Source organism: Lissotriton helveticus, chromosome 5_1 (assembly GCF_964261635.1).
Source record: "Lissotriton helveticus chromosome 5_1, aLisHel1.1, whole genome shotgun sequence".
NCBI classification, from domain to species: domain Eukaryota; kingdom Metazoa; phylum Chordata; class Amphibia; order Caudata; family Salamandridae; genus Lissotriton; species Lissotriton helveticus.
The window spans coordinates 1,795,690,592-1,795,714,608 of record NC_136065.1 but is presented as its reverse complement, the minus strand read 5'-3'; the positions used below and the strand labels follow the sequence as shown (position 1 = coordinate 1,795,714,608).

Sequence of the window (24,017 nt, the reverse complement as noted above, 5' to 3'; positions counted from 1 at the left end):
CCTATGTATGCTGGTCATCAAGAAGAGGCGATTCTTTCTTGGGGTCCTGATTATCTCAGTGGCTAATACACAAGAACAAGGAGTGGTTAAAGATATGGGTTATCTTGGCTTCCCACAGTTGTTCATCCCACTTGTGAAGCCTGATTCCAAGGTCAACTATATGAGACTGTCTCCCACTTGCCCGATCCATTTCCACCCATACACGTTTCTCCATACACATTTAGGTAATGGTCAAGGAGGCTCCCTTTTCTAGTGCACTGGCAGCTTTTTTGTCTTGATACTTGAGAAACAGTAGCCCTTATGCTATGCTCCCTGTTCTCTGCATCTTTAATCTTGATCAAGGTTGTCACTCTTCACCAGTCTTCATTCTCATCGACATAAGGTCTCAACTGATCTTTTGGTCTAGTGGCATCAAACACCTAATGCAAGTCCAAATTGATAAAATCACTGAAAAGCCCACTGGTTCTAAGAGGCTTTAAATATTAAGGAAAACTATGGAAAATATGGTGGAAAAAGTCAAATCGATAACATGACTTACGTCTTACATTACCTTGGATACAAATGTTTTTTTCAAGGAATGGGAATGGTCGACATTCATACATTGATATCTGAAGCCAATAACTCAAGGAAAGAAATTTTCAGAATACTTGCTGCCATGGCTGTGACTTCAATCCAGCAGCCTTTTGAAGACCTTATGTCACAATTTCGAACCATGACAAGTTAACATTGCTGTGAATAATAATACCCACAGCCTCAGACTATCTCTGGGTGGTGCCATGCCGTACCATACTGCGAGAATTCTCTGCCTTCCATTAGTCTAAGAGCTCCAAAATCATTAGTTCACTCAAGCCCACTACACTGCCCCCTGTAACATCCATCGCAGCAGTCGCTTGTGCTGTGTCAACTCCGTTATCCCAACCATGATCCTTTATTAGATCAAAGTGTCGCCCCTCCACAGTTCAAACATGTAGTGAGCACCCCTTTAGTGCAGATCTTGAGTGTTTGGAAAATCACTGTCCAAACTCCAGCCTCCCTTGCCGTAACAAAATCCTCTTGATAGTAGGTAATGTCCAACTCTTGTCAGTGATATCTTGTTTGGATTATACCAATGTCAAGGGGTGGGCACCCCCTGATGTACAAAAGAGAGGAAGTACACGCCGCATTGGCAGGCTTGCGCTCTTTACTCTTATGAGTCAAGAGCGCATGATTGCTAATAGTTAGTGAAAGGTTCTCATACACAGCAGGAGGCACAACTTAACCGGTTTGAGCACTAACAGTAGGTTCCTGAGATGCTTTTGTAAGTGGCAAGGCTTAACTCCTCCACACAGGTTTGAGTACTAATAGAGTAAGATCCTCATGTACGTAAAGAAGCTTGATACCTGCAATAGAGTGTTAACTCTTATCAGAGTAGGGCCCCGTGATTCTCTTGTATGGAGGAGGTCTCACTCCTGCATCGGGCTTTAATTCCAAATAGTGATGGGTCAGGAGGATGCTGTTTAAGGCCGGAGGCTTGATTCATGTACAAGTGCTGTGAGTTCTGTAAGTAAAGGATCTGGAAGTCCTACTCTAAGGGATGGAGCTCTTGACTTCTACAGTAACAAAAATCTCTATACATATAGCTGCAGAGTGTATTTCCTTCTATATAAACGTTGGGACAGCATGTGCTTCTGTACACGAGTACCATCTCCGCACATAGTAACCTTGCATGCTACCTTTTCAGCGTTCAAAACATGAGCCAAATCCAATTCTCAGCGACATATGGGTGTGAATGTCGCCTTCTATGGATCTGTAATAATTTATAAAGTTACTCAATTCAGGTCTTTGCATGCATTGCTCTTTTATGTCTGTCACCAGTTGGCAATCGAGCATCAGGTGGCAATTAGATTACCAGACTTGTACCCCATTTAGAACTACTACCCATTCACCATCCTTGTCTCTAAGGTAGTCTGAAGCTGCTGTGAACCTTGAAGCAGATCTTTGAGTGGTGTGAAGAGCAACTGGATCAAAAACATAGTAAACACTGAGTGGGTGCTTCCATATCAAAAGCTAATAATTAGAGCATGAAAAGAAATGTATCCTCTAATGAGATCATAAGTTCAGATTGGTTGAAGCCTATCATCAATGAGAGCCATAGGTGACTTGTCCCCATCACACTGGCTTTGAGCTCTGCATGCTTCTTTACTGCAGGACTGGAAGCCATAAAGTAGGTTTCTTAATCACAGGGCCTATGATTGCTGTTTGGTGGTGCACCCTGAGGATTGCGATCTAAGTGTCCTCCCATCAGAGGGCAACGTTGCGCCTATCCTTTCACTCTGGAATAGGGTTAGATTTATATTCTAGGCTCATGTAGCTGTGATGACCAGGCCTATTTCCATACTTTTTGCAAAGGTTGCCTTGGGGAAATCATCGGTAGGATTCCTCATATACTGTGCTAGCTAACACATCTTCTCCATCTCTATTGCACTTGTTGTGATAATGGATTAATTCGCTCAATTCATGCATTTTCCCCAAGCATGTGAATTAGGGGAAAGAGGTTCCCACTTATGGGGGCCAACTCCACTTTCTGAAGTGGTTGGTAGGCCACGGGTCTGAGCAGGAATCCACAAACATCTACTCATCACTGTCACTAACTAGACAACATTCCTTATAAGGGAGTTAAGGGTGGTACCCCCTTAAGGTTAAAGATGGTTGCACTTTTGGTGTGTGTCATTGCTCCTCACTGATAAGGAGCACTGAAGTCTGTGCTATAATCATCCCAGGGATTAAGAGCTCAATAAAAAACTAAATAGGATACCTTTATTTGGGAAATTAAGGGAAAGCTTGGTGAAGGAGTTGTACTAACATCTGAGAATGTTTGTCCCTAGATCTTAGCTCTTTCTTTTCCTTGTTATACTTCTAAATGATGTGTTCTGTGGTTTAACTTAAGTTTAAGCAGTACTATTGGGGTCTTTGAGGTCAAAACCTCAAAATATACATTCATGCAGACTTTCGATTTAGTTATTTTTCCAATAGAATTTGTTGACATTGCATCTGTTCCACTCCTACGATATATCCCAATTTCTCTTTGTATTGGATACAAAGTTATGAGAACAACCTACTGAATCTCTTTCCATTCCTCAATGTTGCTTGCACAAGATGCATGCAGTGGATGCAACAAATCAGGGATACTTCAGTGCTTCTACACACAATAAGTTCAGAATACAATTAATGTAAGAATTATTATGAATCAAAAGCAAAAGCCATATAATGAAAACGCTCAATTCCAAAATGTAAGGAAATATATTGCCATATTTAATTATAAAAGAAGATTATTAAAACGCTTTTAATACTCAATAATTACAAGTGGGTAGGGTTTAAAGAACATTAAAGTGACTATAGAGTGGTTAATGACAATACAGTCTCAATGATAGTGATACTTACTTGATCCTTTGTTACTCAATTATCAACGTTTTTTTTTGTTCTTTCAATTGTCAGTGATGTTGATGATGTTTCCCATAAGGTCATCATCAGGACAATAAGCTATGTAGCAAATTTGGAACTGTGAGGCCTGTAAGATCTTATAAGAATGGAGAGAGCTGATGGCCGCCACTGTAAAGCCACTCGATATCTAAGTTTGGAATAGAGGTGTGGGTTAAGGCTAAGTCTGACCAAAAGAAGCAATCTGAAGGTAAGGTACAGAAACACATCAGTGGGCTCTGGCATCATCACAACTTTGTACGTGTCCGAGTTCAGCAACATAAATAACTGGCATAGAGGAGTTGTCACCAAGTTAACTATGGCAATTCATGATCAGTCAGGCCAAATTGAGCAATCTGGATAGGAGGTACAGAAAATTCTCAACTGGCTCTCGTCTTGGCGTGGCTTCATTACTAGTCCATGGTTGACGGCAAAAAGTGATTTTTCTGCATATAAAACATTTTTACAGTAATTGTATTTTAATTTATTGTGTGTAGAACCACTGTAGCATTCTAAGTGTGTACTACCCAGGTTATAGGCAGTTACTGAGTTACCCCTGATGTAAACAAGAGTTTGTGGCTGCAAGAGAGACATATGGTCACTATTTTATCTTATTTTTAACAGGCAAATCAAAGACCAAGCAAGGTCGACAATCGATCATCAACCCAGACTGGAACTTTGAGCGGATGGGCATAGGTGGTCTGGACAAGGAGTTTTCTGACATCTTTCGGCGTGCATTTGCCTCCCGTGTTTTCCCCCCAGATATCGTGGAACAGATGGGTAAGAACACTAAAATGAATAGTCCCAAATGAATAATGTTTGAAACCCTGTGTTGATCATGTTGCACTAGGAGGGACCATGCGAGATTTCTTTTGACCCTGGAAGCCAGTGACACCAAATGAATACAGAATCCTTTTGCGCAGGTTGCTGATACCAATGACCCAAGAAGGCTCAAAGCTGAACAAAGCCCATTGCAAGCACACAGTGATCCAACAAGAATATTAAAAGAATTGAAGGAATTTCCTTTAGATACCATGCACCTACATTTTGCCTTTATGGATGATTAATTGTGTTTTACCCAACCTTGATCCCTTGGTGGAAAATGTATGATAGTTTGGAGGTGTTTCAGATTTGAGAAGTATAGCTTGTGCGACGGTATTTCAAGACCGCATTTAGCCATCAGAGTTCAACGCTTGTTAATTATTGAACGGCAGAATACGTGTTATACAGGATTAGGTTGAGTTATTGGAGGCAGTCTGTGTCCTCTGTTGGCATATTCTCTCATGCTGATCAAAGGTTTTATTGGCTAGGTGAATGTTGTAAAGATGAACGTGTCACAAGAAAATGCTATATACGGAGTGTAATACGCTATACACCAAATACTGGTTTAATAGGTGAAACATGATAATATTAATGCTCCTTTGGAGCAGTAAAACACAACATATGCCCCTTTCAAAGTTAAAAAGAGCTGATTAGCCAAGGGGATAGAACTGTTTCTAACTGATGACATAACTGGGTAGCCCCTTTGCAGTATTTATTAAGAATTTATCGAACAGTCCTGTAATTCAACTTCAAACTTACTCCAGTAAGGTAAGGTACTGGTATGGTTTGATCAGTGGGCAATATGTAGCTAAAATCTATATGGAGAATCGAAGTATTAGAAATATGTAAATCCGGCAATGATCTGGCATTAGCAATTCACGGAATTCTACTTCTATATAAATGATGAGTCACCAGTACAACTGGAATGATATCATAGATGGACAATACATGGTCTTCATTCAGATTGCAGATTTCCTGTAGAAATAGAATAGTAGTTTTGTGATAGTTTGGGATATTTAAAAAATCTGTGAATCATTAGATGTTGCAAATTGTTTCTCATTTGAATTATAACGAGCATTTTTGCATGGTAAAAAACATATTCGGTCTGAACTGCAGAATCGAAATTTGCCTAGCATAGTAACGGGAAGTTTCAATTCTATTAAGGACACGGAGGCGAGGATTATGCTTTTCTCTCTCCACTATTTATTTAACAAAAACCACATAGCAGCCAGAAAAGCAACTTATTTTTCGAAAAAATCTTTCATGTACCCAACACAGGGTTAAAACATATCAAACATCAGAAAACACATGGGATAAACTACAACTCCCATCAGTCCATGAACAATAGTCCTTCCATAGTGTCCATAACATTAAGGTAGGGCGTCCATCTTATGCTCCCTTCCTCTTTCTTCGCGCGAGTCACGCCAAATCAACCACGGTCCTGTTTAGCCTCGTTACCTGGTAGGAAAAACAACCACAGCGTCAGCGTTGTAAATCCCACCGGACAGTAATCAACTCAAACACAATGCATAGGCAGAGATATAGAAAAAACCAGTACAATCCAACAAAGTTGTTTACTTACACCAATACGGAGAGGGATTTCCGTAGGAAAAAAGGGTGGGATAATCCTCGCCTCCGTGTCCTTAATAGAATTGAAACTTACAGTTACTATGCTAGGCAAATTTCGATTCTATGTCAGGACCGGAGGTTTCAGATTATGCTTGTTTAAAGCTGACTGACCACCAGACTCGCAATATCCACCACTGGTTTAAAGTAAAACCGTTTGAAAGTGGAGTCTGAGGACCAATCCGCAGCACGCATTAGGTCCTCCAAACGCGCTCCCAAGGAGAAAGTTTTTGATGCCATGGCCCCTCTGGCCGAATGTGCTCCAAACTGTTTGGTATCAATGCCAGCCTCCTGCAGCACCCACCGCACCCAGCGGGCTATGGTGGGAGAAGACACCGCTTTATGCGGTTTTCGCAATGCAATCAGGAGTTGCTGTTTGCCCGGAGGACGAAGTTCCAATGTCACATCTTCGTATGTTTTCAGGCACTGAACAACACAAAGTTTGGGGACGTCCACAAAAGCTGGGTAAGATATAGATCTCGTAGCAGACTTCGTACGACGACAACCCCATCCGGGGAAAACACTCTCGCTGATATATCTAAAGCACGCACATCAGATACTCTGCGACATGACACCAGGCACAAGAGCATGGCCAGTTTTGCTGATAGTTCTTTCAAAGAACGATATCTGATCTGCTGCCACGAAAGAAAGAGATTCAGAACCACATTAACATCCCAAAGGACGGAATATCTTGGTTCCGGGGGCAGACTAAGGCGTACTCCCCGAAGGAGTCTACAAACCAAAGGATGTTCTCCTACCGGGCCCCCGTCTATCGGCTCGTGCGTCGCGGAAATCGCTGAGCGTATAGCATTGATGGTCCGGTACGCCAAACCACTCGCTGCCAGTTCCGCCAGGAAATTCAAAATGTGAACGACGCCTGCGACCAGGGGATCCAGGTCCCGTCGAACACACCAACGAACCCACCTGGACCATCCCGATCGGTACCTCTTCGTGGTACTACTAGCCCATGCCTTCGACAGGAAGGATTCAGCCGAGCCCGAAAGTCCCGGGAGCGACCAGCGTCTCCGGAAAGCCTCCACGCCATGAGGCGGAGAGAGCCCTGCGTTATCAGGTGATGCGGGCTCCCGTCCGGATTGAGAAGAAGGTGAGGGAGCTGGGGGAGTAGGATTGGAAAATCCCAAGAAAGTTCCAGAAGAACTGGAAACCACACTTGCGACCTCCGCCATGGCATCACCATCACCGCTTCCGCCTGCTGGCGGCGAAGAAGGGCCGCCGATCTCATTACCATGGAAAAAGGAGGAAAGGCATAGGGCCGTTCCTGACTCCAGTCCTGGAGGAACGCATCCGTCGCTTCCGCCAGGGGGTCTGGTCTCCAACTGAAGAACCTCGGTAGTTGGAAGTCGAGACGAGATGCAAATAGGTCCACCGAGAACGGGCCCCATATGGTCTCCAACCAATGGAACACCCGCGCGTCCAGTTTCCACAGACTCGAGTCCCGCAGGTATCTCGAGTGCCAATCCGCCACTTGATTGGCTCGACCAGGCAGGTATTCCGCCGTCACTGAGACTTGGTGGGCGAGACAGTAATCCCAGAAGTCTCTCGCCAGATCCGCCAGGGCTCTGGACCGAGGGCCGCCCAGATGGTTGACATAGCGGACTGCCGATATGTTGTCCATTCTCAAAAGGACGCACGACGTCGCTGTGTCCTTGGTCCAACAACGAACCGCAAAGGAGCCTGCGAGGAGCTCCAGGCAGTTGATATGGAGTTGTTGTTCCTCTGATGACCAACCTCCGCCTGTGGAGAAGTCGCCGCCACGGGCGCCCCAGCCCGATCTGCTGGCGTCCGATTCTATTATTAAGTCTGGCACCGACCTGAAAAAAGCTCGACCGTTCCAGGCCTCCATATGGGTGAGCCACCAGGACATCTCCTCCTTCACCTCGTCGGACAACTGAACCAACTGGTTGTAGGACAGGCCTCTTCTGAGGTGATATGCTTTGAGGCGCTGAAGGGCCCGATAATGAAGTGGACCTGGGAAGATCGCCTGGATGGAGGACGAAAGAAGGCCTACTATCCTGGCGATCTGACGTAGGGACGTGTGTGACTTGGTGATTGTCTGCCGGAGTTCGTGCTTTATCTTGGCCAACTTCCGCGTCGGGAGACTCAGAGAGGCCCGCACCGAGTCCACTTGGAACCCCAGAAACACCCTCCTCTAAGAAGGTGTCAAGACAGACTTGTCCTGATTGACAACGAACCCCAGGCCTTGCAACAAGGTTATCGTCAGGTTGAGCTGGAGGGTCAATTTGTTGGGACATTGCGCCATTAGGAGGATGTCGTCCAGGTAGACAATCATCCGAATGCCCTGACTCCGAAGGACCTCCACCGCTGGGCGCAACAGCTTGGTGAAACACCACGGGGCCGAGGAGAGCCCGAAAAGAAGGGCTGTGAACTCGTAGATCTGCTCTCGCCAGAGGAACTGAAGGAATCGCCGGTGAGGCGGGTGGATGGGAACCACCAAGTAAGCATCTTTGAGGTCCAGACGGACCATCCAGTCGTTGGACAGAAGGACGTCCCTCAAAAGATGGATGCCTTCCATCTTGAAGTGGTTGTAGACCAACCAACCATTGAATTCCCGGAGGTTTATCACCGGTCTCTGGCCCCCATCCGTTTTTTCCACTAGGAAAATATTGCTGAGGAAACCTGCGGGATGCCTTGTCGACCGACAGATGGCCCCTTTTCGGCACAGCGAGGAGACCTCCTCGTCGATCAACCGGGCATCCTCCTTGGAAAAAAGAATGGGACGTGGATCCCTTAATTAACAAGGGCGGTCATAAAAGTCTATGTGGAACCCACGTACAGTTTGAAGAACCCACGCATCGTTCGTGAGCGCCGACCAAGCCTCTGGAAAACAGGCCAGCCTCCCCCCCTATTCGGACGTGGTCCGCCCGGATTACACTCACCGTGGGAATTGTTGCTTCCTGCATCATTTCTGTAGTTGCCGCGGCCTCCTCTGAAAGGTTGACCTCTGGAGGGGTAGAAGTTATTGTAATTGGCAGAGGAATTGTATTTTACCTCTGCCGGAGCCTTGTCCTTTGTTCGGTTGGTTCTGACCGCCACGGCCGGTCGTGAGGCCCCTACCACGACCGGCCCCCCTAGAAAAACGCTGGTTGAACACCCTCTTGATGGTGGACTGGGCTTTATCTAGGGATGAAAAAGTGGAGACGAACTTCCCCAGTTCTTTTATGAAAGGGTCTCCGAACAGGCCGCCCTGCGCCACCGCTCCTGCCTCCGAGGAGGCCAAATCCCCCAATTTGGGATCTAACTTGATTAGCAGTGAGCGTCTACGCTCTGTTGGAAGGGCACGATTAGCGTTCCCCAAAAATATCACTGCTCTCTGCGCCCAGTTGGACAGAATCTCCGGGGAAATGGTGGAACCTGAGACTTTGGCTTCCTCCGCCATATCGAGGATTTTAGTTAGAGGGCCTATGGTGTCCAGTAACTTATCCTGGCATGATCGCCACGACAAATTAGCCATAAAGGTGGCCATCTTCCCGTCCAACTCAGGGGTCAAGGCCACTTTGCCCTCCAGCGTGGGTCGCGGACACTCTCCCCTTAGGCAACTACGTGCCTCCTTTTCCAGCGGCTTGCGTAGACGCCCCGGCACGAACTTCGCGACTTTGTCGCCCGGCGCCCAGGCCGCCGACCTCGGATGGATTATATCATCCGGATCAAGCATTCCTGAAGCGTCGTGGGGCAACTCAGCCGCTGATCCGGACGGGCGCCACGAGCGCACCGAATCACCGCCATCGTCCGTATCCACTGGGGAGAGCCCTCCCAGAGAGGAAGGGGCTGTCACCGTCGACGCTGAAGGACCCGGGGTCGGGAGCGACGCAGAGGCCTCCGGTTCGGTCGCCTTAGCTAAAAATGCGTCTCTGAGGCGTTCAAAGGCGTCCTTCTCCACGCCCTGCGCAGCTCCCGAGCTACCGTCCCTACATGCTTTCTTGGGGGCGGGGGGTTTACCCTCAGTAGAAGTGGGGGTACCGGGGCCAACTTCGCACACTCTTCTACTATACGGGCCGAGAGTCTATCCTCCATAGGGCCCACAATCTCCTGCACACACCTGTAAATAGGCTGGTCAACAGCCTCATAAAACTCGTCATCCCCCAGGTACTGGTGGGTCTCCTCCTCCTCCACGTAGAAGCCCTCTGCCATGACTAAAAGCCCGAGGGTAGGGGAAGGATTTTAGAACTAGTTCCAGGCACCAGAAGGTATAGGCCAACCAAAGGCTAGCAAAGCTTTTCAGATCTGGGACTCCAGAAACTAAGAGGCAGCACCCCTCTAATAGCGTGCTGGCCCTCTTATAGAAGACCGGGGCAATGCCACATCCCTAGCGCGCCTATAAACAAAGCTGCGGAAAATACGCCGTGTAAAAACGGCAAGTGCTGAGGGTACGGCCCGCAGGCGTCGGGAGCGGTAATCCGCTAATACAGACCCCACACGGGGCGTCAGAAGTGTAATGGGGCAGTACAACCCTGATCGGGCGTCACGGTGAGGCAGCAAACAAGGCTCCGACGCTGTCGCTCTCCTCAGCGCGGCTCCCGTCAGAGGGAAAGCCGCGCCGAGGAGAACGAGACGCGACGGCGCCCTCTAGCGGCAATGCAAACAAGCCGCAACTCCAGGGACAGTCCCGTCAGGGGCGAAAACGTCCCCGCGACAATAGCAACAAATCACGGGGCTCTGAAAAGGAAAACACACTTGTGAAACCCGCAATTAAGAGCCCCTCAATCGAGTAAAGAAAAAACACAGTGCCAGCACCCAAAATGATCCCACTACACAATTACGAGGGGAGATAGGGGAAAAGGCACTTAACTGGCTGCGAAGCAGCGAAGAAAGAGGAAGGAGCATAAGATGGACGCCCTACATTAATGTTATGGACACTATGGAAGGACTATTGTTCATGGACTGATGGGAGTTGTAGTTTATCCCATGTGTTTTCTGATGTTTGATATGTTTTAACCCTGTGTTGGGTACATGAAAGATTTTTTCGAAAAATAAGTTGCTTTTCTGGCTGCTATGTGGTTTTTGTTAAATAAACAGCGGAGAGAGAAAAGCATAATCTGAAGCCTCCGGTCCTGACATAGAATCTCTTAGTTTCATTCCTTCTATGTCAGACTAAGGATGGACAAGATTAAACAAGCATGGGATAGATGAGGCTTAACTTTGGAAAGATGTTTTGCTGGTATGTTAGGAAACACTGTTAATGAGTGTTATTTAAATTAAGTCAATTTGCTGTACTGCTGAAAAATGTTATGCGCTTTCATATGATCGGACAGGGCATAGCCATGTATGACTTAATGACATTGGGAATTTGGCCCGTATGTTTTGCTTTAAATTACTTCCATACTGTGAATCTTGTGTTTCAAGTAATCAATGAGAGGTAACATTTAGATGTATTTTCTTTCCTCTCACACTTGCAGTCTTGGATGTTGTCCGGGTGTTTGTTTTCCCAACCACGGAAACCGACAATCTGTAGCAAAAGAGAATGGCTGGTATTCCCAACTAATCACAACACTGAGAACTGGGTCTGTGATGGAAACGGCCTCGGGAGCTTTGTTGACTCGGAGTACACATAATAAGTAGCTACGGCCTCGCTGAAACAGAACAGGATGTTGTAGGGTTGAGTTTAGGTACATACATTACAACCCAGATCCCCAGGCTGTGAAACATTTCGCTAATAATTCGCCATAATTTTGAATCAAAACTTTATAACAGGGTAACAAAAAGTCTCATTTAGCAACTGCCAAATAAATGGTAGTATTTCCACATAATGCACAAGCCCATCCACAGGGATTGGCCTCTATATCTCTCTTTACAGAACAGCACTGAGACATGCTTAGCGAGACACTGGAGTTCAGTATAGGAAACCATACTTCTCGGGTTTGGTTTCTAGTTCTAGGTTACCTTGTCCTTGGGCCCTTTTTCCAGTTCATGCTTTTCTGGGCTTGATGAGATCGATATAGTAGGTTGATGTCTTGCTTTTCCCTCCTTGCCCCCTGCCACTGTTTGGAAATTCTGTTGCAGCTTCTTAATGCAGGTTGGCTACTGCTGAAGCCAGTTCTATGGTTCCTCTCACAGCAGTTTATCTTCTTTGGGTCCCAGTAGTTGAGGTATATGATGCTCTTCTGCAGAATCCCTGTCTGCATCCCAGTCAGGTTGAGATGATAACTAATCAGGCTTTAAATCTGGAGAAAAGGAGACAAGACATACCTGCAAGGACAAGTTATCCAACAAACTGATTCTTGTGCTGGTCTCTGACATGAGTGACTTGTGGTTCCCCTCTTTGCAGACAAAGGGGTCTGGGGATTTCAAAGCAGCAAGTGTAGTTGGGGAGGAGTGCTGATGATGAACAAAAATGATTTGTGTTCTGCATCTTATTGCTTGAATATCCATATCTAATGCGTCTGGATAAAAGGGGGACTATGGGCTGCCATTCTAGATCCTTAGAGTGAATAACATGTACACATTAAGGACTGCTGCTTGTGGTGTTGACGTAAATGCATGTGGTGCTTCCTGCGTGATATACCACATACAAGCACGAGCCTAAAGTTGTTTTCGTTTAAAATGATCAGATTTAAGTTGGTGAAGATTATTGATGCCATAAACGGATATAGATGCACTTTTCACGCCTCTGAAGTGTATGTGGCTTCCAAAATATGTCTTTGAAACATAGAACTTAGAAAACGGAGCCCACTTAAAAGACCCTAGAAGGTGATTGAAGACATTGCCTGAAGAGCCACGAAGATGGTCTTGGAACAAATAAAAGTCTTGGAAAGAACCTATGGCCCTTTAGCCACAACAACAAACAGACTTATATGGCTACCCTGAGCTCCTGTGCAAAAGAGAGTTGTCTGGCAAATTCATTGTTGACTATTAAAAACATTTAAACCTCTAACGAACCTTAATTGAGGAAGCATATAGCACACAGATCTCCACTGAAACGCCTACTGGCATCCATGGAATGTGTCACACTTGCCATGCAGGGCAATTTCTGCACACTATGTGCTTAGAAAGGCTTTTTAGATACTGAGAGCCTCACAGGGTTGCTTTACATGTAGCAGTGGATGTTCAAGTCTATATAAAGTGCTTTCTCCTTAATCGAAATGGTACCCTTTTTTCAGGGTAACGCAAAGTCAAGATCAGAAAGTGCCATATCGGAAGGAATTAAGATGAATCCGTTTTTCTTTTTTTGAAAGTCTTGATACTGCTACATCTTCAGCTGTATTTCCAGCTCCACTAGCATTTTGGGAACCTGGCACACAAGTCTTCCTAAACCATTCTGCAACTTGCCTTTGTAAACCAAGACTGGAAAATATATATAAGGGTATATTAAGTGACCCCTGCCTTTGTAATAGGAGACAATATCCCTGACTGGGCAGTGATATACTCACTACAAGGTTAATTAAACATGCTTCTCCTAAATAAATGTTCCTCCAGACTATGCTTGATAAAAGTCACCAATCAGAGTAGGTTGATGTCTTCTACAGTTGCTACACACGTCACTGCCAATAGGCCTGCTTTGATAGAACTGGTAGAAGAACTATCAGCTAATAGATACTAACATTCTACTTAATAGACCTTTCCCTTATTTAGACCTTAGGGGCTTCTATCAACCTGAAAGAAGTGCTGCATTCAACTGGTCACATCATGTCAATCTTATTCTTTGCCAGTGCCTTTCCTGGCAGCCGACAACGTGGTGCAGAAGGCTGGCTATCAGTAGGATAAGGCTACAAGCCTAGCACAGGCCACAGTTCAAATCAGCTCCTGCCTAGGTATATCGGATCATACGATTCACTGGTGCTTCCTCCGGAGTATTGAACTCTCCTGCCGCTTAGCCAATTCTGTGGTCTGTAACTTAAAATAAAGCAGAGATATTGCGTCTGATAAATACTGAGCTTTGCAGTATCGATATTTACCAAGTGTTCAATTTGCATAGGGGGTTGTGCACCATTTGGAATGAGGGTGTTTGTATTGCTGTTCTCTATAAATATATGAATTAAAACAAAACAAATGTTGCTCCTTATAAACGTTTCAGATTCGTCCACGTAAATAGTAAAGTCCACTTACCCCAAAGATAAGATTAGTGACTGTTTCAATCAATCAATCTATCAGGATTTTTAGAGCGTGGGAAATCCCCCGATAGGGAATCCAGGTGCCTGCCGGCTCCGGAGGCTTATTCAAACAGCCACTTCTTGAGGGCCATTAGGAATTCCTGAAGTGAGGTGATGGTCCAGAGGTGCATGGTTAGGCTGTTTGAGGTCTTTGCTGCGATGTGGGAGCAGTAGCGTCCTCCACTTCTGCTTCCGTAGATACGGGGAGTATGGGCAAGTGAAAGAGAAGTGAAGCATAGTCTTCGCGATGGTTGGTGGAAGTTCAGGCGGTGGTTAATGTAGGCGGGTCCATGGTTGTGAAGAGCCTTGTGTGCGTGGGCCAGCAGCTTGAAATGGCATCTCCTCTGTACAGGGAGCCAGTGGACTTTTCTGACGTGGGGTGTGATGTGGGGGTTTGTTGGGGAAGGCAGAGGATGAGTCTAGCTGCAGCGTTCTATATGGTCTAAAGTCTCTGTAGAAGGTGTGCAGCAATTCCTACGTAGAGGGCATTGCTGTAGTCCGGTCAGCTGGTGAGGAGGTCTTGCGTCACGGTGCGTCTCTTGTGTAGGGGTAAGCACTTAAAGATCCTACATAGCATTCGCAGAGGGAGTAAGAAGTTGGAAGATATGGCGTAGATCTGTGATTTCATGGTGATCTTGTTGTCAATGATGAGTCCGAGGTTTCTGGCATGGTTGAAGGGAGTGGGAGTGGGTGCGGGTCCTAAGTCTGGCCACCAGGAATCATTTCACATGTTGCTGCTGTTGCCAAAGATCAATACTTCCGTCTTGCAGTATTTTTTCATCCAGTCAGCGACGTTTGTTATGCATCTATGGAAGTTGGTTTTGGTGTTGGTGGGGCCGTCGGTGAGTGAGACGATGAGTTGGGTGTTGTCTGCGTAGGAAATTATGCTGAGACCTTGGATCTGGCGATGTTGGCCTGAGGGGTCATATATGCGTGGAAGAGTGTGGGACTGAGGGATGAGCCATGGGGAACACCGCAGGTGATCTCCTTGGGTTTAGAGGTGAAAGGTGGGAGGTGGATCATCTGGGTTCTTCCGGTGTGGAAAGAGGTGATCCATCTGAGCGCGTCTCCCTTGATACCCTTGAGATGGAGTCTTTCGATCAGTGTGAAGATCACTGTTTAGGTATAATGCCTCGTAAATGAATGTGCACTTTACAAACCCAGTTCCAACCTTCTTTAACTATGTGTTATATGGTTCAACTAAGATCTATATTTTACCACCACCGTTTTTTTAAAAGATACCTCTTTTGCTCTTAATTGAATGCTGAAATTCATAACCAAGAGCAGTTTGTCTTTATAGGTTATATAAACAGCAATTGATATAAACCACCTAGTTTCCCTAACATTGACTGCGCACATGCACTACTAAGAGCCCTTATCAAACTTCACCTGGCACCACATGAAAGCTGTCCTGCATACAGCTTTAGGATTCATATCGAAGAAATACAAGGTTTGACCATCACTCTAGTCCTAATTTTCTGCAGTTGGATTCCCAGTGAAGCACCAAGAATATTTCATCTGGGATGCATAGTGCATAAGATCTTAAGTTCTGGACCACCCTGTATCTGGCACACCGTTACTATCATAGAGAGCCCACTCCCGCCCCACTTCAGATACGTTTATTCTGGAAACTCCTATCTCCAAGAAAAAGCACACTTAAACGAGATATGTCAGGAAGAGCAGTCACGATCCTCCCTCAGTTAAAACCTATCCCATTTAATGAGCATTTAAAAACACGCTGACATACTTCTTATGCAACGATACTGCTGCCCCTAATGCCGCATTTGACGCAGCGATTAACCGATATCCTATTTCATCCATATGCTTGATGTCTCCTGACTGTGTACATATATGTGTGTTACCTTCTGGGTTTTACTCTATGCTCCAGTTCAATTTGTTACAACAGTGTGTATTTTTCTAGCCGCTACATGCTTTTCCACAATGTACCGTGTGAGTGCGTCATAGCTTACCGACCGATGGCAGCCCTTGGGATTCAGCGTCACTACAAGTTTGTGATTATCCACTGCCTGCTCTGTCGCTCACTCTTTTTACATCCTTCGCCCTTTTCATATCTTGTGATCTGCTTCTCTTTGCCTCAGCCCCCTGCACTCTCAGGACACACCTGTGCACCTGTACCAGCAGGTAAAGGTTGGATCCTGAAAGGATTAGCGAGAGATGACAGAGCAGCTCATCTCGCATGTCCTGCCCGTCATCACCTGAATGTTAATGCCTGCAGAATAAATGTGCAGCCTGGCCTTCTCAACTAAACTGTAAAGGGCAAGTCTGCTGAACAAGCGGCAGTTATTGTATTTGTGAAAGGTCTGGGAAGGACGGGAGAGCACAAGAACTCCTTGCTGTGATTGGGAAGGCCAAGGAGGCCAGTTAATACTGCAGTGCTTGAAGGCCAGGGTATACTTCAGTGCCTGAAGGCCAGGGCATACTGCAGTGCCTGGAGGCCAGGGCATACTGCAGTGCCTGGAGGCCAGGGCATACTGCAGTGCCTGGAGGCCAGCGTATACTGCAATCCCTGGTGGCCAGGGCATACTGCAGTGCCTGGAGGCCAGGGCATACTTACAGCTGATAATATGAAGGGTTTGCACAACTCTCCTGCTCTCCATTCTGCTACCTTTGGGACACTTCTTGCATCTCTGTCCGCTCTGTACTGGGTAGACCTATGAATGCTTTCGTCAAAGCCACCAAGTTACTGGAACATTTGTTTGCCATCTGTCTGCGAATAGATACTTGTTAAGTGCTCTAGTATTTATGTATTTTGTGTATTTTTTTGGCACCTATTGGTGCTCTGATTTAAACGCAGGAAAGAATCAGTGTGTTGAACAACCAAGTTTTAAGAGCTTTCCTGAACTTTAGCAGCTCTGGAATCTCTGTATTCTCTTGTGGGATTTTACTCCAAAGAGTAGCTCCTTTAAAATTAAAGGATCTGTCTCCGCATCTGACCAGTTTGAAAAGGGGGGGGGGATGACCAAGGTACATTTGGCCCCAGATCTGTGAATTCTGCCTGGAATATACTTTCTGAATTTGAAGGCACAGAGTTTGACAGAAGAATAAGACAGGCCTTAAAGAGACTGTTATGATAGTTTTAGATGTTTTGGTGCCTGGTAGCCCCAGATATCCAGAGTTGCCTTAGTTAAGTCGAGACAGCACCAAACTGTTGGTGATGGTAATTTTATGCAAGAAAACGAGGAATGGCATAACGTGCCTCAACAGTCTCATATGCAAATAGCATGGTTTCGTAAACTTAGCTATTTGTGGTTCTAGACCAAGTTTGGAGCCTATGATTTCTCCTAGGCCATGAACTCCAAGCACGAGGTTGGGGCAATTGCCCACCTACGCAGACCAAAAGTTATCACACCAGTTGATGATGTTATATATTGGAAGGATTTCAACTTTGGTGGGGTTCAGTATGAGGTAGCTTTTGTCCATCCACTTAGTGATGGTGCACATAATAACACTGACCCTAACTGACTCCGGGGCTCCCACGGACCCCTGCCCCTACCACATTTTCAACAGAGCCACAGACACAATCGCACACATCAACCGCACCCTGGCAACCGCACCGTTCCCAGATGACTGGAAACACGCCGAGATCAACCCCCTCCTCAAGAAACCCTCGGCGGACCCCACCAACCTCAAAAACAACAGACCCATCTCCCTGCTCCCCTTCCCAACGAAAGTCATCGAGAAAGCCGTCAACAGCCAACTCGCCACCTTCATCGTAGAGCACAACATCCTCGACTCCTCCCAATCCGGCTTCAGAAAAAAACAGCATGGAAACCGCCCTCCTCGCCGCAACAGACGACATTCCCACCCTAATGGACAAAGGAGAAACAGCAGCCCTCATCCTCCTCGACCTCTCAGCGGCGTTCGACACAGTCTGTCCTAAACACAGAATCCAGAATCCAAGACGCAGGGATTCAAGACAAGGCCCTTGGCTGGATCCTCTCCTTTCTCTCCAGCAGAATGCAGCGGGTCAGACTCCCCCCCTTTCTTCTCGGACCCTACACCAACCACCTGTGGAGTCCCCCAGGGGTCATCCCTCCGCCCTAAGCTCTTCAACGTCTACATGGCTCCGCTCGCCCTCATCGTCAGAACCTACGGACTAAACATTGTATCATACGCAGACGACTCCCACCTCATCCTCTCCCTATCCAACGAACCCAACATCACCAGACACAACTTTCGAGAAGGCATGGAAGCCGTCGCCAAATGGATGAAAAAGTGCTGCCTTCAACTAAACACCAACAAAACAGAAGTAATCATTATGGGCCCACACCCCGCTGCCTGGCACGACACCTGGTGACCCCCCCGCCCTCGGAAGTTCGCCCACCCCCACGGACCATGCATGCAACCTGGGAATCATCCTGGACTCCTAACTCAAAATGGACCGCCAGATCACCGCTGTCTCATCCTCCTGCTTCCACACCCTCCACCTCCTAAGCAAGACCTTCAAATGGATTCCCCTCGAACACAGAAAGACCGTCACTCACGCCCTGGTCACCAGCAGACTTGACTACGGCAACGCACTCTACGCCGGAATAAACAAAAACCTCACACGCAAGCTACAGAACATCCAGAACGCCCGCAAGACTGGTCCTCAACCTGCCAAGACACTGCCACATCTCCCAGCATCTGCGCACACTCCCCATCGAAGCTAGAGTCACCTTCAAGATGCTCACCCACGGTCACAAGGCCTTCCACGACACTGGACCAGCATACCTGAACAGCCAACTCAAATTCCACACACCCCAAAGGACCCTACGATCAACCCAGCTCTCCTACGCCGTGGTCCCCCGCACCAGAAAGACCAGGCGGCCGCTCCTTCTCCTTCCTCGCGGCCAGAGCCTGGAACGCCCTCCCTCTCCACCTCAGACCGACAACATCTCTCCACATGTTCACAAGAAACCTCAAAACCTGGCTCTTCGACATACCCCCTTTTTGATGGATTGGAACCCTCGAAACCCCTCTCCCCCAGCGCCTTGAGACCCTCACGGGTGAGTAGTAGCGCTTAACAAATGTGGATTGATTGAACCGTTAACTGCTGGGGGCTTTCTTGAAGTCTGATATTCAGTTGGCTGTCATTTGTATTCAAAAAGGCGGTGGCACCCTGCTGTTTCAGGATAGAAACCAGTTCGAGGAGGTAGATATTAAAGGAGCAAAGCGAACCCTATAGTTCGACGCTTGCTGATTTATACACATAATAGTATATTTTCCATTAGCTCCTTTTAGTATCACTTCAAAAGACTCTGCTGGAAATCCAACGTTGAGTCCTTTCCTATATAAGTGAGAGCTTTTTTAAGAACATCATTTCCTTGGTAAAAATTAGTGGCCAAACTCCTGTGGAGTGGGATTTGAACTGCACTTTTTAACAGTTGGGGGCTTTATTAATTCTGTAGTGGTAATAGGCGAAGGAAGAAAGCAGAATGGACAAGGTGGGGTTATAGGGGCTGCACTTCAAGATCTCCCACAAACTTGTAGGATTGTATTGCTGGTGCTTTCAGTCCAGGCCTCGCAAGAGTGGGGACAGCTGTGACTCTGGCACCTACCCAGGGATCGAACATCAGCATGGTACAGAAAGATGAGCAGCCGGTGCTGCTGATATGCATGATCGCAACTACTCAGTCGTTTATCAGCTGATTTATTCATGATGTGTACGTAGGAGCTCTTGCGGTCGTCATGTTACCACACTGCAACACTCTCTTGACTGAAGGTCACACGGGAAGCGACTAATGACTGTCTAAGGATGGATGATGATACATAAGACCAAGTCTAGACAACTATAGGCTTCTGCCTCATTTACGTCCCTTGACATCTATTTCACATTCCAGGAAGAGCTTTTTTAAAGCCATACTTGCTATCATAGAACATAGAGCATTGTAGCGACCAAGGTCCATTTCTAGAATAAAACATTATCTGACACAATCCTTTTCAAAAGGTGGAAATTCAGTCTTGCTGCAATTTGTACTGAGATTCCTTCCCAGTGCTGATGGAACTTGCCTGAAGATCTTTTTTTCGCTCCAATATTTCAATAACTTTGTTTTCCTTCCTCGGATCAGTCATAACTTGCTCCTCCACAGCATTGCTTCGTAAATGCCAACGTGGCGCCCGCTAATCTGTGCCTAATTTACGAGGGGAGGGAGTGCGATGGTCGGTGGTGAAAGCCACAGGCTCTGCTGCTATTCACAGCCTGGCAGAACCCTGCTCCTCGGACACCAGGTCGTAAATAACCTCTCCGGCGTGGCCTTCGAAGAGAGATACAGAGACAAGGAGACAGGAAGGGAGGACATGTATGGGAAAGATAAAGGTGAAAAAGTACCGAGAACAAGGGCGAATAAAGAAGCCAGTGAGGGGCCTTCCTGTGCAGGTGCGTGGCTGCAAAGGTGAAATGATGGCCACAGGAGCCCTGACCATCCCTCATGCCATGAGAGCGCCCCCAAGCACCTTCAGTCGAGCTCTGCCCAGGAAACGCATTAGCACCAACAAAAACAGCCATCTGCAGCCACGTGCTGAGTGTGTGTGTTTCAAACTCAAAAAACACTGGTGCGGGGAACTCTTTTTATGTACTATTACTTCGCCAAAGACTCAAAACAGTGGTTGCAGGCATTACACTTGAGATCAGCTATAAGAATCTGTTGCACGTTTAATGCGAGCATCGCTTGCGTGTGCATGACTCTGTGTAGTGTCTACATTAAAAACATACTTGTGAGTGCGCTGCAGGCACATCTCTTCTTTGAGCATCTACCATCTTCCAGTATTGAATGTGCTTCGGCAGGATCAATAGCCGTAGGATTGACAGTAATGTTAGATCTAAGGCATGCCACAAATGATGTGTCTATTTGCTTATATCTCCCGATGTTACTGGATGAAGACAAGGTATCCCCATTTCTTACTCCATCAGTGCTTTGAGGTGAGTGACGCGGCGTCCTGAGATTATCATTTCTCTTTTGCCAGCTCGGCTTCTTCCTGAAGGTCTGTAAACAAGAGGTTGGTGCCTTTGATGAACCACACTCTGCCTCCCTCTACGTTCCCTGCCTCTTTGCAGCAGTACTTGACTCACCTTACTTGAGTCTGAGGCTACATCTACCAACCTCAAAACCATGAACTTGCAAGTGGTCTAAAAAATGCTGCTTGCCTCCCTCAGGGGCGGCTGGTGACATTTGAAAGTGGTGAGGCGTAAACTAATTTGCATATTGCAGCGAGCGTAGCGAGAGAGCGCAGCGAGCGAGCCCGAACCACCTTGCATCCATCCATACATCATTCATGCATCCACCCATCCATCCATCCACCAACCCATCCATCCACCAATTCTGCATTCATCCTGCATCCATCATTCATTCATGCATTCACCCATCCATCCTGCATCCATCCATCATTCATTCATGTATCCATCCACCCATCCATCCTGCATCCATTCATGTGTCCACCCATCCATCCATCCTCCATCATTCATTCATGCACCCATCCATCCACCCATCCATCCTGCATCCATCATTCATGCACCCATCCATCCATCCACCCACCCATCCTGCATCCATCATTCATTCATCCACCCACCCATCCACCCATCCATCCAGCATCCATCATTCATTCATGCATCCATCCACCCATCCACCCATCCATCATCCATCCTGCATCCACCCATCCATCCATCCATCATTCATTCATGCACCCATCCATCCACCCTGCATCCATCCTGCATCCATCATTCATTCATCCACCCATCCTGCATCCATCCTGCATCCATCATTCATTCATGCATCCACCCATCATTCATCCACCCATCATTCATCCATCATCCATCCATCCACCCATCCTGCATCCATCATTCATTCATGCACCCATCCATCCACCCTGCATCCATCCTGCATCCATCATTCATTCATCTACCCATCCACCCATCCTGCATCCATCCTGCATCCATCATTCATTCATGCATCCACCCATCCATTCATCCACCCATCATTCATCCTGCATCCATTCATGCATCCACCCATCCACCCATCCACCCATCCTGCATCCATTTATTTTTATGACCATATAACTTGCACACAGCTTGTCAGTGTTTAATACCAGTCTCGAACCTTGTACTCCAGCACCAATGATACATGATTAATATTAATTGTTTTTAAAAACATGTATTTATTCAACACCAATTTCACACCTTAGTCGGAACGTCATTTTTATTTGTTTTTTAAAATATCTATTTATTTAACACCAAAGTAAGTCATGTATAAATTTTTATGGTTCGATAAGAGGCTCGAACCTGGTTTCCCAGCACCAAAGTCGGCCGTGCTATCCGTCAGGGGTTATGTAACCGGGCTATGTAGTGACCAGCCAATCCTGCGCCAGGATTGGCTGGGGGGGCACCATGACTCGTCGCCCTGTGTAACCACGGGGGCTGCGGCCCGCCCCCTGGTCCTCTCTCTAAGGGGGAATTCACAAGAAAACGATCTGCGCATGCGCGGGCATGTTTGTGCCCAAAAATACACTTGCGCAGCTGCAGCAGCCCGATCCTCCCCCCCGCCCCTTGCGCACTCCGGGAAGGTCGGGTGTCTCCCGGTTTCCCGGCCGGCAGATAGCGTGATTTTTTTAAATAATTGTGTTTGGCTTCTAGTGACGACGTGGTGGGTCCATGGGGCTTAGTGGGGCTTCGCCCCTACGCCCCAATGGACGCACCGCGCCTGGCCCTCCCTCAAGATAAAAAATGCCAGCATCCGTTTCTACTCACAGTTTATGGTTAAGGCATCCACAATCATGGGTGGGGCATAAGTGCTCTCTCGGTAGATGTTTGGAGGTAAAATAAGGCACAGTGTGTTGTAGACCAGTCACAAGGTGTTGAAACCTGGCTCCGAATTTTTAAGCAACAAAACAGCTACCTTGTCTTTTGATCTTTATGTAGAAGAGGAGGCGGCAGAGAATGTAATTGTGGAACATATGTTGGTCAAATAGGGGTTTAGCTCCTAGTTCGGTAATTGTATGTTGCTCTTTGAAAATGTCAAACCACCCCCAAATCAATTTGCAACTGATGACATGTGCTGGTCTAACTTGCTGTACTTCCCAATAATTAAATATTCCTTTTCAAAACAGCTGTTCTTTTTGGGACTCATGTTACCAGTTGCTTCCATAACCCTCGCTATACACTTGGTAAACAGCAAACCTAAGCCAGCAGCTGTAAAGCCAGTCAAACCCTTACGCCTGCCCAAATACATCCTCCTCGTAAACCCTACATCAACAGTGAGAGCACAAAGATACACTTTGATGGCTATGTGGAACACAGCCTTAGAACGTAGGCCTCCCTTGCCCTGCTTATAGCAGCGCTTCACCACAAACCCCATTCTATGACAGGGAAGTATGGGACAAGAGGGCCACATTCATTTAGATCCCCACACAGCTGTGCTGCAGGGAAAGCAAAATTCTGATCTCTCAATCCGGCATCCAGTTTTTTTGATTTCAGTAATTTTTTATTGAAAGAAAGTTTATATATACAAGGTGCAGAAATACGAGAGGCAAAGAGAAAAACGCCCCAGGGGGGCGAATATAGCAAGAATGGTAATGGCATTCCGAAACGGATACATAGTTATATCATTACTTCAAGCATCAAGTTCGCATAGTCTTTGGTTCTTTGCGTCTCAGGCTAAATGTGATGCTCTGAAAGTGTGGGAGGCTGGAATAGCTCTTTGAGGGATGAGGAAGCAGGAGTTAGATAGCAGAGGCTACAACCAAGTCTGTTTGGCGTGCTTTGTTTACGGTCCATAACACCTTGAAAGGTTGGTCACATTAAGTCTTTACTGCAAGCCGTGTAATAACAGACAAAGCACGCACGCAGTCTCTCCCTCTCCCTCTCCCTCTCCCTCTATCTCTCTCTCTCCCTCTCTCTCTCCCTCTATCTCTCCCTCTATCTCTCCCTCTCCCTCTCCCTCTCCCTCTATCTCTCTATCTCTCTATCTCTCACAAGGCTGTGTTTTTTAAATC

General features: G+C 46.7%; 1 protein-coding gene across 1 annotated transcript in view; it reads left to right on the top strand.

The window, feature by feature from the left end:
• The window catches only part of NSF (N-ethylmaleimide sensitive factor, vesicle fusing ATPase), a 657,569-nt gene that overhangs the window by 340,259 nt on the left and 293,293 nt on the right, over positions 1-24,017 (top strand). The window contains exon 8 of the mRNA XM_078645103.1: positions 4,081-4,236. Coding sequence (XP_078501229.1) covers positions 4,081-4,236 — 156 coding nt within the window. The remainder of the gene's footprint in view (positions 1-4,080; positions 4,237-24,017) is intronic.